The sequence below is a fragment of the Salvelinus namaycush genome, chromosome 16 (genome assembly GCF_016432855.1).
Source record: "Salvelinus namaycush isolate Seneca chromosome 16, SaNama_1.0, whole genome shotgun sequence".
NCBI lineage: Eukaryota > Metazoa > Chordata > Actinopteri > Salmoniformes > Salmonidae > Salvelinus > Salvelinus namaycush.
The window spans coordinates 23545155-23565127 of NC_052322.1; the positions used below are offsets into that span (position 1 = coordinate 23545155).

General features: G+C 39.4%; 1 protein-coding gene across 1 annotated transcript in view; it reads left to right on the forward strand.

The window, feature by feature from the left end:
- Positions 1-486: 486 nt before the first annotated feature.
- The window catches only part of LOC120061205 (vitamin D3 receptor A-like), an 81898-nt gene continuing 62411 nt past the window's right edge, over positions 487-19973 (forward strand). The window contains exon 1 of the mRNA XM_039010830.1: positions 487-689. Coding sequence (XP_038866758.1) covers positions 653-689 — 37 coding nt within the window. The 5' untranslated portion in view covers positions 487-652. The remainder of the gene's footprint in view (positions 690-19973) is intronic.

Genomic DNA, 19973 nt, shown 5'->3' on the forward strand with positions numbered 1-19973 from the left:
TACAGAGAATGTGACGTTGGGGAGTTTCCCAAGTATGTTTATAGAGACTCATCACCTGATTGTATCTTTTGAAGTGCTCATCCTCTGCCCTGTCTCGTCTTGTGATGATGTGCACTCCCCTACACTTTCCATCATCCGTTTTGTTTTTCTAGTACAGTACTGTAATAAAATATAAACCATCCGTTTGAGTGAAGTCAAGTACCTCATCTTGATTTAAAGGCTTGTCACTTAACTGTTGCGGTTTCACTACCTAGCCTTCCTTTGCCAATGGCCATTTATTTAGATTAATGGAATTACATGGCAGAGTTTTATGAGCATATATTTGTACAGTCTCCCTATGTTATTAGCACATTTGTCGCCCTAGTCTCCTATGTTGGGGTAAAAGTGGGCCGCTCTCTTTATTCCATGCCAGTTCTGGAGTTTGCCCTGCTGACCACATGAGTGTTAAACATTAGCTGTCACCACTCACCTCTCTGGCTTCACTATTGAACCGGTATAGACCGAGACATTACTGCAGCTGAGGGGAAAGAATGAGAGAGGGAAGAGGGTGAATAAGAAAGCCACTAAAAGGAGAACGAGGAGGAGACAGGGATTTTCTCTGACCTTGGGGTATTTTGTCTGGAGCCTGTCTGTATTTTCTAATTCAGAGGAAATGGATCCACAGACCCCTCCCTCTCTGAGTCGCTCAGGTCAGTGCTGCTTTATCTTATCCCGTTTGACGAAGTCTGACTGGCTTATCAATACTATGTTTATAGTATACGGAACAAAAATATAAACATGCAACAATTTCAAAGATTTTACTGAGTGAGTTACAGTTCATATAAGGAAATGTCAATTCAAATGAATTCATTAGGCCCTAATTTAATTTAACTGGTAATACACATATGTATCAGTTTGTCACAGATACCGTAACAAAAAAAGGTAGGGCCGTGGATCAGAACCAGTTAGTATCTGGTCTGACCACCATTTGCCTCATGCAGTGCTACACATCTCCTTCGCATAGAGTTGATCAGGCTGTTGATTGTGGCCTTGTGGAATGTTCCACTCTTCATTGGCTGTGCGAAGTTGCTGGATATTGGCGGGAACTGGAACACCCTGTTGTACACGTCAATCCAGAGCATCCCAAACATGCTCAATGGGTGACATGTCTGAGTATGCAGGCCATGGAAGAACAGGGACATTTTCAGCTTCCAGTAATTGTGTACAGATCCTTGCGACATGTGGCCGTGCATTATCATGCTGAAACATGAGGTGATGGCACGACAATGGGCCTCAGGATCTCGTCATGGTATCTCTGTGCATTCAAATTGCCATCGACAAAATGCAATTGGGTTTGTGGTATGGGCAGCTTATGGCTGCCCATACCATAACCCCACCGCCACAATGGGGCACTCTGTTCACAACGTTGACTTAAGCAAACCGCTCGCCCACACGGCGCCATACGCATGGTCTGCGGTTGTGAGGCCGGTTGGACGTACTGCCAAATTCTCAAACTATTTTGTAGGCGGCTTATGGTAGAGAAATGAACATTTAAATGATCTGGCAACAGCTCTGGTGGACATTCCTGCAGTCAGCATGCCAATTGCACTCTACCTCAATTTGAGACATCTTGGGCATTGTGTTGTGACAAAACTGCACATTTTAGTGTGCATTTATTGCCCCCAGCACAAGGTGCACCTGTGTAATGACACGCTTCTTAATATGCCACACCTGTTGGATGGATTATCTTGGCAAATGAGAAATGCTCACTGACGAGGATGTACGCACATTTGTGCACAGAATTTAAGAGAAATAAGCTGTTTGTGTGTGTGGATAATCTCTGGGATCTTTTATTTCAGCTCATGAAACATGGGACCAACACACTTCACATGTTGCGTTTATATTTTTGTTCAGTATAGTTTTTCTTGTGGTTTCTGGCTAATAGTGCCTGTGAGGTGCTCTAACTTTTATTTCAGCAGATTTATTTTTACGCTTTGTCTCTTGAGCAGTTTCTTTGGGAGCTTATCTTGTGTTTGTGCATTGGGCTATTAAACAAGCCTGTTTTAGATGCCCAGCCAATGAATGTGTGAACACAAGCTGTCGCCCAACAAAGACCACCCGGTGAGCGCTCATTGACAGCTCCACTCAGCGAATGCTTATTGAGCCCTTCTAGTGCTTGAATGTAAGTGCCTAGCCTCTTGGGTTTTAATGGGCATGTTAAATGTGACTCTTCAAGGAAAAGTGATGGTGGCCAAAATTAAATCTAGCGTATTTTTATCATTGCCGGACTTTGCTGCTCAACATTAGCTGTCAGTTCAGTTGATTTGTTCATGGACTGTGGCTGCCTGCTGGGTGTTTCATTGTTTGGCTCTATACTGCAATTCCATAATTGACAGAATTCTATGGATCTTTGCTGGATCTCCACTCAAATGAGTTTTCTCACTTGGGTTGAAATCTGATATGAAGAGACCCCACATGACGTTCCGGTTTAGGTGGCATTGTTGTTCCCCACAGGAGGATCACTTTACTACGACATAGGCCTACTTTTGTATTTTGGCAAATCCCTGTCAGGTGTTTTGTATAACAAACAGTGCCTAGTGTAAGTCTACACACCCCTTGCACAGTCTTCACATTTTGCAGTTTTAAATTAGGATTAATTGGGATTTTGTGGTTCATTTTGATTTTTTCCTACCGATCTACACAACCTACTCCACATTTAACCATTTTTTTATAGAAAAAATACCCCCAGCAATAAAAGATTGTGTACAGTACCAGTCAAAAGTTTGGACACATCTACTCATTCAAGGTTTTCCTTTATTTTTACTATTTTCTACATTGTAGAATAATAGTGAAGACATGAACCCTATGAAATGACACATCATGTATCATGTAGTAACCAAAAAAGTGTCAAACAAATCAAAATATATTTGAGATTCTTCAAAGTAGCCACGCTTTTCCTTGACAGCTTTGCACACTCTTGGCATTCTCTCAACCAGCTTCATAAGGTAGTCACCTGGAATGCATTTCAAAAAGTACATTTGTGGAATTACTTTCCTTAATGCGTTTGAGCCAATCAGCTGTGTTGTGACAAGGTAGGGGTGGTATACAGAAGATTAACCTATTTGGTAAAAGACCAAGTCCATATTATGGCAAGAACAGCTCAAATAAGCAAAGAGAAACGACAGTCCGTCATTACTTTAAGACATGGTCAGTCAATACAGAAAATGTCAGGAACTTTGAACGCTTCTTCAAGTGCATTCGCAAAAACCACAAAACCGCCAAGCACTATGAAACTGGCTCTCATGAGGACCACCACAGGAAAGGAAGACCCAGAGTTACTCTCTGCTGCAGACCAAATAAATGCTTCAAAGAGTTTAAGTAACTGACACATCAACATCAACTTTTCAGAGGAGATTGCGTGAATTGTACTTCAGGGTTGAATTGCTGCAAAGAAACCACTACACAAGGACACCAATAAGACGAAGAGACTTGCTTGGGTCAAGAAACACAAGCAATGGACATTAGACCAGTGGAAATCTGTCCTTTTGGTCTGATGAGTCCAAATGTGAGATTTTTGGTTCCAACTGCTGTGTCTGTGATACGCAGAGTAGGTGAACGGATGATCTCCGCATGTGTGGTTCCCACCGTGAAGCAGGGAGGAGGATGTGTGATGGTGTGGGGGTGCTTTGCTGGTGACACTGATTTATTTAGAATTCAAGGCATTCTTAACCAGCATGGCTACCACAGCATTCTGCAGCGGTACGCCATCCTGCCTGTCCTTCAACCCAAATATCGCCAAGCCTTATAATCTCTTTTCTATGCTATATAAACAAATATTTGGGTTGAAGGACAGGTGGGAACACGTGAGGTTTGCCAGACTTTTACAGGATTGCACGGGCGTTATAACAGCAAAAACAAGTTTGTTTTAATTTTGTCCTGGATGACTGTTAAGATTGGTGTACATTATTAGTCCGAATCTTGTTATACTATGGCTACCCTCCTGGCAGATGTGAATCAGGAACGAATAGAATTTAAATCAATAATATGAATACATTTAGTATGGGGCTATGAGAAGATAAAGATGTATACAGTAGAAATGGTCAATAAGTTGTCCTAGGTTCCACACTACAGTATACGATCCTATTTAAAAACCTCAGTCTTTTTTGGGGGGTACTAAGCTAACATACAGTATGGAATTGTTTTAAGATCGTCATACCATGGATCATTTAGGTATTTGATTTTGAATTTTAGGACGTATCATTTACGTATCATTTTTCTTTTGTATGTATTATTTTATAAAACGTTTAATTTGGCCTTTAGTACTATAGCCCATAGAAACGCATTGAATTACACGTTCATAAATGGCTAAAAAGACAGTCAAAAAATAAATAATAAGGAATATGTTTTTGAAGTGTCTGTCCTATATCTAGGGGATATAAGAAAGCTCAGGATTTTTTTTTTGTTGACACATTTAACCCCTTTTTGGGGGGGGACACAAACCCTAACCCAATGGGGTACCTTGATGACTCCCGTGACACTTGTGGGGGTCGTAGAGCACAACGGCAAACACTGTGTCCGTGAGTCTTCCCTTTCTATGGTGAGGTCATATTAGTTTGTAGCTCAAATGGTTCAGACGCTACAGACCGAAGTTGGCACAGCATTACCAATTTCAGACGAGTCCTGTGACACTTGTGGTGATCGTAAAGCAAAATGTAGAACACCACCGTGTGGTCATATTAGTTTGTAGACCAAACCGTTCAGACGCTAGGGAAGTTTTGGTGAGAAGACCGATTTTTGGGATGTCTCATTATCTGACAAACGCTGCAGCTCGGCCACGTTCCACTGCAGATGCTGATGGCAGACAAAGAACCTGATATCTGTAGTTTAAACTGACAGATTTGTATTATACTGTTTAGATTGACTCATGGGTGTGTCAATGGATTTTAAAGGATTCAAATTGCTGTCACTATTTTAACTTTATAAATGTAGTTTAGGAATGTAAAGGATTTCATATTGTCCCGACACGCAGTGGGTGAGGTGTATGTCACCTGGATCCGTTGACTGCGCCCGCTCGCTGCTGATACCCTGGGTTAAACTAATGGTAGACAAAATATATCAGTAAAGCCAATATAATAACTGGCTTATGAAAACACTTCTCTCAGGAAGCAAAGTTAAAAAAATATATTTTTTGTGATCTTGAAGATGTATCTATGCTCCCCCAATCTTTCTACCCCAGGTCCTCATTTAAAAAACAGCCTGAGCTATAGGTTGGCGACCTGGGTGATTTTAAAAGGAATGTCCTAGAAATATTTATTTTGGTAAATTTGCAGTTGGCCTGAATATGTGTGGTTATATATGTGCATGGATATTCACTTCAGTGTACAAAACATTAGGAGCACCTGCTCTTTCCACGATAGACTGACCAGGTGAAAGCTATTATACCTTATTGATGTCACCTGTTAAATCCACTTCAATCAGTGTAGATGAAGGGGGAGAGACAGGTTAAAGAAGGATTTTTAAGCCCTGCGACGTGGACTGTGTGCCATTCAAAGGGTGAATGGGCAAGACAACATATTTTTGTGCCTTGAAAGGACTGGACTGATATGCCAACCCTTAGGGGTGATTATCAGAATGGGACTAAGTGAACCAAAAATGTTGTCAGTCAAACCTGCCTGAGTAAGATGGCTGACATATATCAGTCTTACTAGGAGTAACGAAATGGCTTGCTGCTCTAAAGGGGAGTTAATCTCCCTCCAACTCATCACACGCTATGATAACCTGTCAGCCCAATGGGCTATACCGTTGGACATGTCTCACGCTAGTTTTAATCCTAAAGGTTAGGTGCCAGTCCATTTTAGTTAACTGTGTTCTGTGCTTATCTGGGATATCAGAGTTCAGTCAATAACTCTATCTTTTACTGTGTGCTAATCTGATTTGCATTTCTGTGTGTGGATCCTTTGACTGCTGTTCTCCTCTGAACTTTGAACTATAGCCCTTTCTCAGTTGAGGGAAGGCAAATAGAGGATGGGCTGAATGCACATTTTTGAAAGCTCAGTTTGGAGATGGGACCAGATGAGAGATTAGATTTTGTGTGGTCCCATCTGTCATCTAGTTAGTGGTAACAGATGATGCACCTTGACCCCAGTCTGAACAGAGCTACCATACATTTACATTTTACATTTAAGTCATTTAGCAGACGCTCTTATCCAGAGCGATTTACAAATTGGAAAGTTCATACATATTCATCCTGGTCCCCCCATGGGAATTGAACCCTGGTCCCCCCGTGGGAATTGAACCCACAACCCTGGCGTTGCAAGCGCCATGCTCTACCAACTGTCCATACATACTTCATCCTGTCTAGTTTTGGAGACCATGAAGACTACTGTTGTCTTTTTTTTAGTTTGCTCTTAAATGTATTATCTGCTCATGTAATGGTAGTCATAAAAGCTTGATCAAAAGGACAGATCCTAATTAATGTATATATGTATATACATGCATACAAGCATGCATACATACACTACCGTTCAAAAGTTTGGGGTCACTTAGAAATGTCCTTGTTTTTGAAAGGAAAGCAAAAAAATTATCATTTTTTTAAAAATAAGATCAAAAAATAGATCAGAAATACAGTGTAGACATTGTTAATGTTGTAAATTTATTTTTGTAGCTGGAAATGGCTGATTTGTTTGTTATGGAATATCTACATAGGCGTATAGAAGCCCCTTTATCAGCAACCATCCACTTCTGTGTTCCAATGGCATGTTGTGTTAGCCTTTTAAAATGATAAACTTGGATTAGCTAATTGATCATTAGTAAACACTTTTTCTGTTATGTTAACACAGCTGGAAACTGTTGTTTTGATTAAAGAAGCAATAAAACTGGCCGCCTTTAGACTAGTTGAGTATCTGGAGCATCAGCATTTGTGGGTTCGATTACAGGCTCAAAATGGCCAGAAGAAGTCACCTCTTCACTGTTGACGTTGAGACCGGTGTTTTTGCAGGTACTATTTAATGAAGCTGCCAGTTGAGGACTTGTGTGGTGTCTGTTTCTCAAACTAGACACTAATGTAATTGTCCTCTTGCTCAGTTGTTCACCTCCCACTCTCTCTATTCTGGTTAGAGCCAGTTTGCGCTGTTCTGTGAAGGGAGTAGTACACAGCATTGTTCGAGATCTTCAGTTTCTTGGCAATTTCTCGCATGGAATAGCCTTCATTTCTCAGAACAAGAATAGACTGATGAGTTTCAGAAGAAAGTTATTTTGTTTTTAGCCATTTTGAGCCTGTAATCGAACCCACAAATGCTGATGCTCCAGTTACTCTACTCTAGTCTCACTTTTGTCATCCTGCCAACAACACGTCTTCTTAATTTCCAGCCAATGGGCGAAAACAAGGTCTAAAGTTCAGAGTGGCTCCAGTAGTTTGGATCTGGGTCAAGGGCTTTTTTCCCCGAGGGATAATGCAGACTTAAAAAAAAAAATATGAGCAAGATGATAATATAAGTTATCCAGTTTCAGATGCCCATATCCAGGGCTGCTTAGGGAAGCCTGGTGATTTAATTCGTATATCTGTTTGTACAGCTGGGCATGTGTTGAACCCTGCCCACTGTGCCCATCGCTAAACAACCATGTCTCTGCTCCAGAAGTGCCTAGGATTGATGACATGGCCTGTATGCTAGGTTCTTCACAATGAATCTATTTCAGATCGAAATTGCAGTATTGACATGTGCAATATCCATATCACGAGGCTGTGATTTTCTTTGCCACTCCGTTAAAGCTGCAATATGTAACGTTTTGGGCAACATGAACAAATTTACATAGAAATATGCGTTATAGGTCTGTCATTCTCATTGAAAGCAAGTATAAGAATCTGTTCTTACTGCGTTATTTCTATGCTTCCCGTTCTTTAGTTTTTGCATTTTTTACTTTGGGTTTTGTACACCAGCTTCAATCAGTGGAAACTACAATATTTTGGGTTATGGGCTCGGTATTTCACAGCGGTTTAGATGGTACACTGATTCTATACACTATACCTGCTTGTTTTGTCTCACAAACTAAAATAAAGCTAACTTTTACAATTTTAGCAACCAGGAAATGGCAGAGCGATTTCTGCGTAGTGCGTCTTAATACATCAAAAACTATACTATGGTAACTCCTCCAATGAGATGCGCTATTAGACTCTGTTCATTCACTCTCTACATGCACAGAGGATGCTGACCAATCACAAGCGGGCTCCCTCACTCTGCATGGCACGCACATGCTGGCCAATCACAAGTGTCCCCGCATACTGGTGAGAGAGAAAGGGCATTGGTCGTGTTGGAAACATGAGTGCTGCTAGTGCTAACGAGAAGTCGATTTGGTGCCAATGAAGGGCGCATCTTCATTGGAATGGCAGTATTTTGGCTACAGGCCGATGTCAACCAAATGCAAGTGTTGTGCTTGATTAATTGCCGATACATTTTCAGGTTCAAGAAAAAGGGTCTGCAAAAAATATTTTGCCCGCGCTATAGACTGATATATCGGTCCGCTAATACAGGACTAGTAACGGCCCAGTGCACGACTTTAGTGAAGAAGAAATTCAGGGGGTGCTGCAGCACCCTCAGCAACCCTACTTCCTGCAGTCCGCAGTGCGGCTTGGCTGGGTTGTGTTTTTAACCGTGTCTGATGGTATTATTAAGTGTTTGAAAATCGACCTTTGCCTCTCCCGAGTCCGTATGGGAGTTGCAGTGATGGGACAAGGCTAACTACCAGTTGGATACCATGAAATTGGGGCGAAAAAGTGTTTGTTAATATGTAGGTGTAGTAATAATATACAGCCGATAACAATGTTAGAAAATATTTGTTTCATTTGGTTCTGTGTTCATTTAGCACAGTATCTATTAATTTGTTGATCTCATTTTAGAAGTGATGTTCAACAGCCTGACACGAACTACGCCAAATATTAACCTTTGACCCCAGATGTCATTTATTTGACCTCCTCTTTCATATGAGCCCATAAGTTTTGTATGGAAAATATCGGGGTCCCCCTCAACGAAGGTGTCACCTTAGCCGGTGTGAACCCCCAAATTGAACTTTTTCATTTTTGGTCGCAGGCGAAAACTTTTTTTATTTTATCGAGCCTCGAAGGATTCCGAACGCGCCGATGTCAAATTTATACCCGTCGCTTAAAATTTCAACGTGTAGTTTCGTTTCTCGTCGTTTACCCACTGTCCTCCGAAAATTCAATCAACTCAAGATTTTAATTTCCAAATGGAATTTTGGAAAAAAAATTGCTACTGTTAACATCGTGCCTCTAAACTGAGAAAGGCCGAAAGAAAATTTCAATTCCGACACTCGCACAACCTTTTATTAACATTTTAGTGCTCTTTTTAATAAAGTGTCCTGACCTACATCTCTTGTGATGATGTGATAAAAATGATAAATCTCAGGAAATACTGCTCTGAAATCAATGTTTTGGGGTTGCAATCGAAGGTCTAGTGCTTGCAATACTCTACACTAAATCTAATACGTTTTAACACATTTTTGGGTGTTTTAAGATGTTTTCAGAACACTTCTCTGACATGAGGTGACCCAAAATAATATTTCTGGAACCGGTACCGGGCAAACGACAAATGCTGCAAACATTTTACTTTCACCGTCGTTTAGAGGACAATGGTGTGTAACTTTAGAGACAAAACTCAACGAAATTGCATATTGGGAACTATTTTAAAGGAATATTTTCCCAATTCTGGACGCCCATACAGGTTCATTACAATCGAAGCTAATTTGAACCTCTGTATCTATGTGGCTAGTAGGAGTAGAAACAAATTGAAAATATGCTCTGTTCCAGGGAGACTTGAGCTATAATTTGAGACCATCTGTGTAAAAATTGGAGATTGTTTGATATTTTTAAATATATCCCGGATTTTCGGAAAAATAGGCCTGAGTTGTCCGTACAGCCAAAACGAGCCTGTTTGACGGGCCCATAAGTCCTTAATTTGGTCATTCACAGTGATGTATCACATATGCTATGTTTCAGTGGGACTTAAGCTATAATTTGAGACCATTGGTGTAAAGATTGGAGATTATTTGAGATTGTTATAGATCCCCTGACAATTTTGTTAAAATACCTGAAGTGATTTTTTGGGAAAACAGGTCAGTTTTGGAGGTGTATAGATCCATAATTCGGACAGGGACAGTGAAGTAACAAACATGCTCTGTTCCAGTGTGACTTGAGCTATAATTTGAGACCATCTGTGTAAAAATTGGAGATTGTTTGATATTTTTAAATATATCCCGGATTTTCGGAAAAATAGGCCTGAGTTGACCGTACAGCCAAAACGAGCCTGTTTGACGGGCCCATAAGTCCTTAATTTGGTCATTCACAGTGATGTATCACATATGCTATGTTTCAGTGGGACTTAAGCTATAATTTGAGACCATTGGTGTAAAGATTGGAGATTATTTGAGATTGTTATAGATCCCCTGACAATTTTGTTAAAATACCTGAAGTGATTTTTTGGGAAAACAGGTCAGTTTTGGAGGTGTATAGATCCATAATTCGGACAGGGACAGTGAAGTAACAAACATGCTCTGTTCCAGTGTGACTTGAGCTATAATTTGAGACCATCTGTGTAAAAATTGGAGATTGTTTGATATTTTTAAATATATCCCGGATTTTCGGAAAAATAGGCCTGAGTTGACCGTACAGCCAAAACGAGCCAGTTTGACGGGCCCATAAGTCCTTAATTTGGTCATTCACAGTGATGTATCACATATGCTATGTTTCAGTGGGACTTAAGCTATAATTTGAGACCATTGGTGTAAAGATTGGAGATTATTTGAGATTGTTATAGATCCCCTGACAATTTTGTTAAAATACCTGAAGTGATTTTTTGGGAAAACAGGTCAGTTTTGGAGGTGTATAGATCCATAATTCGGACAGGGACAGTGAAGTAACAAACATGCTCTGTTCCAGTGTGACTTGAGCTATAATTTGAGACCATCTGTGTAAAAATTGGAGATTGTTTGATATTTTTAAATATATCCCGGATTTTCGGAAAAATAGGCCTGAGTTGACCGTACAGCCAAAACGAGCCAGTTTGACGGGCCCATAAGTCCTTAATTTGGTCATTCACAGTGATGTATCACATATGCTATGTTTCAGTGGGACTTAAGCTATAATTTGAGACCATTGGTGTAAAGATTGGAGATTATTTGAGATTGTTATAGATCCCCTGACAATTTTGTTAAAATACCTGAAGTGATTTTTTGGGAAAACAGGTCAGTTTTGGAGGTGTATAGATCCATAATTCGGACAGGGACAGTGAAGTAACAAACATGCTCTGTTCCAGTGTGACTTGAGCTATAATTTGAGACCATCTGTGTAAAAATTGGAGATTGTTTGATATTTTTAAATATATCCCGGATTTTCGGAAAAATAGGCCTGAGTTGTCCGTACAGCCAAAACGAGCCTGTTTGACGGGCCCATAAGTCCTTAATTTGGTCATTCACAGTGATGTATCACATATGCTATGTTTCAGTGGGACTTAAGCTATAATTTGAGACCATTGGTGTAAAGATTGGAGATTATTTGAGATTGTTATAGATCCCCTGACAATTTTGTTAAAATACCTGAAGTGATTTTTTGGGAAAACAGGTCAGTTTTGGAGGTGTATAGATCCATAATTCGGACAGGGACAGTAAAGTAACATACATGCTCTGTTCCAGTGTGACTTGAGCTATAATTTGAGACCATCTGTGTAAAAATTGGAGATTGTTTGATATTTTTAAATATATCCCGGATTTTCGGAAAAATAGGCCTGAGTTGACCGTACAGCCAAAACGAGCCAGTTTGACGGGCCCATAAGTCCTTAATTTGGTCATTCACAGTGATGTATCACATATGCTATGTTTCAGTGGGACTTAAGCTATAATTTGAGACCATTGGTGTAAAGATTGGAGATTATTTGAGATTGTTATAGATCCCCTGACAATTTTGTTAAAATACCTGAAGTGATTTTGTGGGAAAACAGGTCAGTTTTGGAGGTGTATAGATCCATAATTCGGACAGGGACAGTGAAGTAACAAACATGCTCTGTTCCAGTGTGACTTGAGCTATAATTTGAGACCATCTGTGTAAAAATTGGAGATTGTTTGATATTTTTAAATATATCCCGGATTTTCGGAAAAATAGGCCTGAGTTGTCCGTACAGCCAAAACGAGCCTGTTTGACGGGCCCATAAGTCCTTAATTTGGTCATTCACAGTGATGTATCACATATGCTATGTTTCAGTGGGACTTAAGCTATAATTTGAGACCATTGGTGTAAAGATTGGAGATTATTTGAGATTGTTATAGATCCCCTGACAATTTTGTTAAAATACCTGAAGTGATTTTTTGGGAAAACAGGTCAGTTTTGGAGGTGTATAGATCCATAATTCGGACAGGGACAGTAAAGTAACATACATGCTCTGTTCCAGTGTGACTTGAGCTATAATTTGAGACCATCTGTGTAAAAATTGGAGATTGTTTGATATTTTTAAATATATCCCGGATTTTCGGAAAAATAGGCCTGAGTTGACCGTACAGCCAAAACGAGCCAGTTTGACGGGCCCATAAGTCCTTAATTTGGTCATTCACAGTGATGTATCACATATGCTATGTTTCAGTGGGACTTAAGCTATAATTTGAGACCATTGGTGTAAAGATTGGAGATTATTTGAGATTGTTATAGATCCCCTGACAATTTTGTTAAAATACCTGAAGTGATTTTTTGGAAAACAGGTCAGTTTTGGAGGTGTATAGATCCATAATTCGGACAGGGACAGTGAAGTAACAAACATGCTCTGTTCCAGTGTGACTTGAGCTATAATTTGAGACCATCTGTGTAAAAATTGGAGATTGTTTGATATTTTTAAATATATCCCGGATTTTCGGAAAAATAGGCCTGAGTTGTCCGTACAGCCAAAACGAGCCTGTTTGACGGGCCCATAAGTCCTTAATTTGGTCATTCACAGTGATGTATCACATATGCTATGTTTCAGTGGGACTTAAGCTATAATTTGAGACCATTGGTGTAAAGATTGGAGATTATTTGAGATTGTTATAGATCCCCTGACAATTTTGTTAAAATACCTGAAGTGATTTTTTGGGAAAACAGGTCAGTTTTGGAGGTGTATAGATCCATAATTCGGACAGGGACAGTAAAGTAACATACATGCTCTGTTCCAGTGTGACTTGAGCTATAATTTGAGACCATCTGTGTAAAAATTGGAGATTGTTTGATATTTTTAAATATATCCCGGATTTTCGGAAAAATAGGCCTGAGTTGTACCGTACAGCCAAAACGAGCCAGTTTGACGGGCCCATAAGTCCTTAATTTGGTCATTCACAGTGATGTATCACATATGCTATGTTTCAGTGGGACTTAAGCTATAATTTGAGACCATTGGTGTAAAGATTGGAGATTATTTGAGATTGTTATAGATCCCCTGACAATTTTGTTAAAATACCTGAAGTGATTTTTTGGGAAAACAGGTCAGTTTTGGAGGTGTATAGATCCATAATTCGGACAGGGACAGTGAAGTAACAAACATGCTCTGTTCCAGTGTGACTTGAGCTATAATTTGAGACCATCTGTGTAAAAATTGGAGATTGTTTGATATTTTTAAATATATCCCGGATTTTCTGAAAAATAGGCCTGAGTTGACCGTACAGCCAAAACGAGCCAGTTTGACGGGCCCATAAGTCCTTAATTTGGTCATTCACAGTGATGTATCACATATGCTATGTTTCAGTGGGACTTAAGCTATAATTTGAGACCATTGGTGTAAAGATTGGAGATTATTTGAGATTGTTATAGATCCCCTGACAATTTTGTTAAAATACCTGAAGTGATTTTTTGGAAAAACAGGTCAGTTTTGGAGGTGTATAGATCCATAATTCGGACAGGGACAGTGAAGTAACAAACATGCTCTGTTCCAGTGTGACTTGAGCTATAATTTGAGACCATCTGTGTAAAAATTGGAGATTGTTTGATATTTTTAAATATATCCCGGATTTTCGGAAAAATAGGCCTGAGTTGTCCGTACAGCCAAAACGAGCCTGTTTGACGGGCCCATAAGTCCTTAATTTGGTCATTCACAGTGATGTATCACATATGCTATGTTTCAGTGGGACTTAAGCTATAATTTGAGACCATTGGTGTAAAGATTGGAGATTATTTGAGATTGTTATAGATCCCCTGACAATTTTGTTAAAATACCTGAAGTGATTTTGTGGGAAAACAGGTCAGTTTTGGAGGTGTATAGATCCATAATTCGGACAGGGACAGTGAAGTAACAAACATGCTCTGTTCCAGTGTGACTTGAGCTATAATTTGAGACCATCTGTGTAAAAATTGGAGATTGTTTGATATTTTTAAATATATCCCGGATTTTCGGAAAAATAGGCCTGAGTTGTCCGTACAGCCAAAACGAGCCTGTTTGACGGGCCCATAAGTCCTTAATTTGGTCATTCACAGTGATGTATCACATATGCTATGTTTCAGTGGGACTTAAGCTATAATTTGAGACCATTGGTGTAAAGATTGGAGATTATTTGAGATTGTTATAGATCCCCTGACAATTTTGTTAAAATACCTGAAGTGATTTTTTTGGAAAACAGGTCAGTTTTGGAGGTGTATAGATCCATAATTCGGACAGGGACAGTGAAGTAACAAACATGCTCTGTTCCAGTGTGACTTGAGCTATAATTTGAGACCATCTGTGTAAAAATTGGAGATTGTTTGATATTTTTAAATATATCACGGATTTTCGGAAAAATAGGCCTGAGTTGTCCGTACAGCCAAAACGAGCCTGTTTGACGGGCCCATAAGTCCTTAATTTGGTCATTCACAGTGATGTATCACATATGCTATGTTTCAGTGGGACTTAAGCTATAATTTGAGACCATTGGTGTAAAGATTGGAGATTATTTGAGATTGTTATAGATCCCCTGACAATTTTGTTAAAATACCTGAAGTGATTTTGTGGGAAAACAGGTCAGTTTTGGAGGTGTATAGATCCATAATTCGGACAGGGACAGTGAAGTAACAAACATGCTCTGTTCCAGTGTGACTTGAGCTATGATTTGAGACCATCTGTGTAAAAATTGGAGATTGTTTGATATTTTTAAATATATCCCGGAATATTCGGAAAAATAGGCCTGAGTTGTCCGTACAGCCAAAACGAGCCAGTTTGACGGGCCCATAAGTCCTTAATTTGGTCATTCACAGTGATGTATCACATATGCTATGTTTCAGTGGGACTTAAGCTATAATTTGAGACCATTGGTGTAAAGATTGGAGATTATTTGAGATTGTTATAGATCCCCTGACAATTTTGTTAAAATACCTGAAGTGATTTTTTGGGAAAACAGGTCAGTTTTGGAGGTGTATAGATCCATAATTCGGACAGGGACAGTAAAGTAACATACATGCTCTGTTCCAGTGTGACTTGAGCTATAATTTGAGACCATCTGTGTAAAAATTGGAGATTGTTTGATATTTTTAAATATATCCCGGATTTTCGGAAAAATAGGCCTGAGTTGACCGTACAGCCAAAACGAGCCAGTTTGACGGGCCCATAAGTCCTTAATTTGGTCATTCACAGTGATGTATCACATATGCTATGTTTCAGTGGGACTTAAGCTATAATTTGAGACCATTGGTGTAAAGATTGGAGATTATTTGAGATTGTTATAGATCCCCTGACAATTTTGTTAAAATACCTGAAGTGATTTTTTGGGAAAACAGGTCAGTTTTGGAGGTGTATAGATCCATAATTCGGACAGGGACAGTGAAGTAACAAACATGCTCTGTTCCAGTGTGACTTGAGCTATAATTTGAGACCATCTGTGTAAAAATTGGAGATTGTTTGATATTTTTAAATATATCCCGGATTTTCGGAAAAATAGGCCTGAGTTGTCCGTACAGCCAAAACGAGCCTGTTTGACGGGCCCATAAGTCCTTAATTTGGTCATTCACAGTGATGTATCACATATGCTATGTTTCAGTGGGACTTAAGCTATAATTTGAGACCATTGGTGTAAAGATTGGAGATTATTTGAGATTGTTATAGATCCCCTGACAATTTTGTTAAAATACCTGAAGTGATTTTTTTGGAAAACAGGTCAGTTTTGGAGGTGTATAGATCCATAATTCGGACAGGGACAGTAAAGTAACATACATGCTCTGTTCCAGTGTGACTTGAGCTATAATTTGAGACCATCTGTGTAAAAATTGGAGATTGTTTGATATTTTTAAATATATCCCGGATTTTCGGAAAAATAGGCCTGAGTTGACCGTACAGCCAAAACGAGCCAGTTTGACGGGCCCATAAGTCCTTAATTTGGTCATTCACAGTGATGTATCACATATGCTATGTTTCAGTGGGACTTAAGCTATAATTTGAGACCATTGGTGTAAAGATTGGAGATTATTTGAGATTGTTATAGATCCCCTGACAATTTTGTTAAAATACCGGAAGTGATTTTTTGGGAAAACAGGTCAGTTTTGGAGGTGTATAGATCCATAATTCGGACAGGGACAGTGAAGTAACAAACATGCTCTGTTCCAGTGTGACTTGAGCTATAATTTGAGACCATCTGTGTAAAAATTGGAGATTGTTTGATATTTTTAAATATATCCCGGATTTTCGGAAAAATAGGCCTGAGTTGTCCGTACAGCCAAAACGAGCCTGTTTGACGGGCCCATAAGTCCTTAATTTGGTCATTCACAGTGATGTATCACATATGCTATGTTTCAGTGGGACTTAAGCTATAATTTGAGACCATTGGTGTAAAGATTGGAGATTATTTGAGATTGTTATAGATCCCCTGACAATTTTGTTAAAATACCTGAAGTGATTTTTTTGGAAAACAGGTCAGTTTTGGAGGTGTATAGATCCATAATTCGGACAGGGACAGTAAAGTAACATACATGCTCTGTTCCAGTGTGACTTGAGCTATAATTTGAGACCATCTGTGTAAAAATTGGAGATTGTTTGATATTTTTAAATATATCCCGGATTTTCGGAAAAATAGGCCTGAGTTGACCGTACAGCCAAAACGAGCCAGTTTGACGGGCCCATAAGTCCTTAATTTGGTCATTCACAGTGATGTATCACATATGCTATGTTTCAGTGGGACTTAAGCTATAATTTGAGACCATTGGTGTAAAGATTGGAGATTATTTGAGATTGTTATAGATCCCCTGACAATTTTGTTAAAATACCTGAAGTGATTTTTTGGGAAAACAGGTCAGTTTTGGAGGTGTATAGATCCATAATTCGGACAGGGACAGTGAAGTAACAAACATGCTCTGTTCCAGTGTGACTTGAGCTATAATTTGAGACCATCTGTGTAAAAATTGGAGATTGTTTGATATTTTTAAATATATCACGGATTTTCTGAAAAATAGGCCTGAGTTGACCGTACAGCCAAAACGAGCCAGTTTGACGGGCCCATAAGTCCTTAATTTGGTCATTCACAGTGATGTATCACATATGCTATGTTTCAGTGGGACTTAAGCTATAATTTGAGACCATTGGTGTAAAGATTGGAGATTATTTGAGATTGTTATAGATCCCCTGACAATTTTGTTAAAATACCTGAAGTGATTTTTTGGAAAAACAGGTCAGTTTTGGAGGTGTATAGATCCATAATTCGGACAGGGACAGTGAAGTAACAAACATGCTCTGTTCCAGTGTGACTTGAGCTATAATTTGAGACCATCTGTGTAAAAATTGGAGATTGTTTGATATTTTTAAATATATCCCGGATTTTCGGAAGAATAGGCCTGAGTTGACCGTACAGCCAAAACGAGCCAGTTTGACGGGCCCATAAGTCCTTAATTTGGTCATTAACAGTGATGTATCACATATGCTATGTTTCAGTGGGACTTAAGCTATAATTTGAGACCATTGGTGTAAAGATTGGAGATTATTTGAGATTGTTATAGATCCCCTGACAATTTTGTTAAAATACCTGAAGTGATTTTTTGGGAAAACAGGTCAGTTTTGGAGGTGTATAGATCCATAATTCGGACAGGGACAGTGAAGTAACAAACATGCTCTGTTCCAGTGTGACTTGAGCTATAATTTGAGACCATCTGTGTAAAAATTGGAGATTGTTTGATATTTTTAAATATATCCCGGATTTTCAGGAAAAATAGGCCTGAGTTGTCCGTACAGCCAAAACGAGCCTGTTTGACGGGCCCATAAGTCCTTAATTTGGTCATTCACAGTGATGTATCACATATGCTATGTTTCAGTGGGACTTAAGCTATAATTTGAGACCATTGGTGTAAAGATTGGAGATTATTTGAGATTGTTATAGATCCCCTGACAATTTTGTTAAAATACCTGAGGCGATTTTTTGGGAAAACAGGTCAGTTTTGGAGGTGTATAGATCCATAATTCGGACAGGGACAGTGAAGTAACAAACATGCTCTGTTCCAGTGTGACTTGAGCTATGATTTGAGACCATCTGTGTAAAAATTGGAGATTGTTTGATATTTTTAAATATATCCCGGAATATTCGGAAAAATAGGCCTGAGTTGTCCGTACAGCCAAAACGAGCCAGTTTGACGGGCCCATAAGTCCTTAATTTGGTCATTCACAGTGATGTATCACATATGCTATGTTTCAGTGGGACTTAAGCTATAATTTGAGACCATTGGTGTAAAGATTGGAGATTATTTGAGATTGTTATAGATCCCCTGACAATTTTGTTAAAATACCTGAAGTGATTTTTTGGGAAAACAGGTCAGTTTTGGAGGTGTATAGATCCATAATTCGGACAGGGACAGTGAAGTAACAAACATGCTCTGTTCCAGTGTGACTTGAGCTATAATTTGAGACCATCTGTGTAAAAATTGGAGATTGTTTGATATTTTTAAATATATCCCGGATTTTCGGAAGAATAGGCCTGAGTTGACCGTACAGCCAAAACGAGCCAGTTTGACGGGCCCATAAGTCCTTAATTTGGTGATTCATAGTGATGTATCACATATGCTATGTTTCAGTGTGACTTAAGCTATAATTTGAGACCATTGGTGTAAAGATTGGAGAGCATGAGGCCTCACAATGCACCTGCCACAATGCATGTCAGTAGGTGCCACAAGTGCCATAAGTGCCATAGCTCTGTACAGGTCAATTTTTAAAGCTTGCAGGCCTATACACATTAGATACTAGGCCTGAAAAGAGGCACTATGACTGGGATTCAATTCATAGAGCACTGCCCTTGGAGCCTGAGGCCTCACAATGCACCTGCCACAATGCATGTCAGTAGGTGCCACAAGTGCCATAAGTGCCATAGCTCTGTACTGGTCATTTTTTAAAGCTTGCAGGCCTATACACATTAGATACTAGGCCTGAAAAGAGGCACTATGACTGGGATTCAATTCATAGAGCACTGCCCTTGGAGCCTGAGGCCTATACACATTAGATACTAGGCCTGACAAGAGGCACTATGAATGAGATTCAATTCATAGAGCACTGCCCTTGGAGCATGAGGCCTATACACTAGATACTAGGCCTGACAAGAGGCACTATGAATGGGATACAATTATGTGTGCACTGCCCTTGGAGCATGAGGCCTATACACTATATACTAGGCCTGACAAGAGGCACTATGAATGGGATACAATTATGTGTGCACTGCCCTTGGAGCATGAGGCCTCACAATGCACCTGCCACAATGCATGTCAGTAGGTGCCATAAGTGCCATAGCTCTGTACTGGTCATTTTTTAAAGCTTGCAGGCCTATACACATATCTTGAAATGTTGAAAAAGTGTTTTTAGATAATTATCCTATCATTTGAAAATTAATTGAAAGGCTGAGGGAGCCATCTCCTGAGAGGAGGTTGGAGATGATTCCCTCAGCCTTTCAACTAATTTGGAAATGCCTATTTTAAATAGGATGCCTATTTAAACACACCTTTTCAACATTTAAAGATAGCAGTTAGTTCCTTTAACAGAACA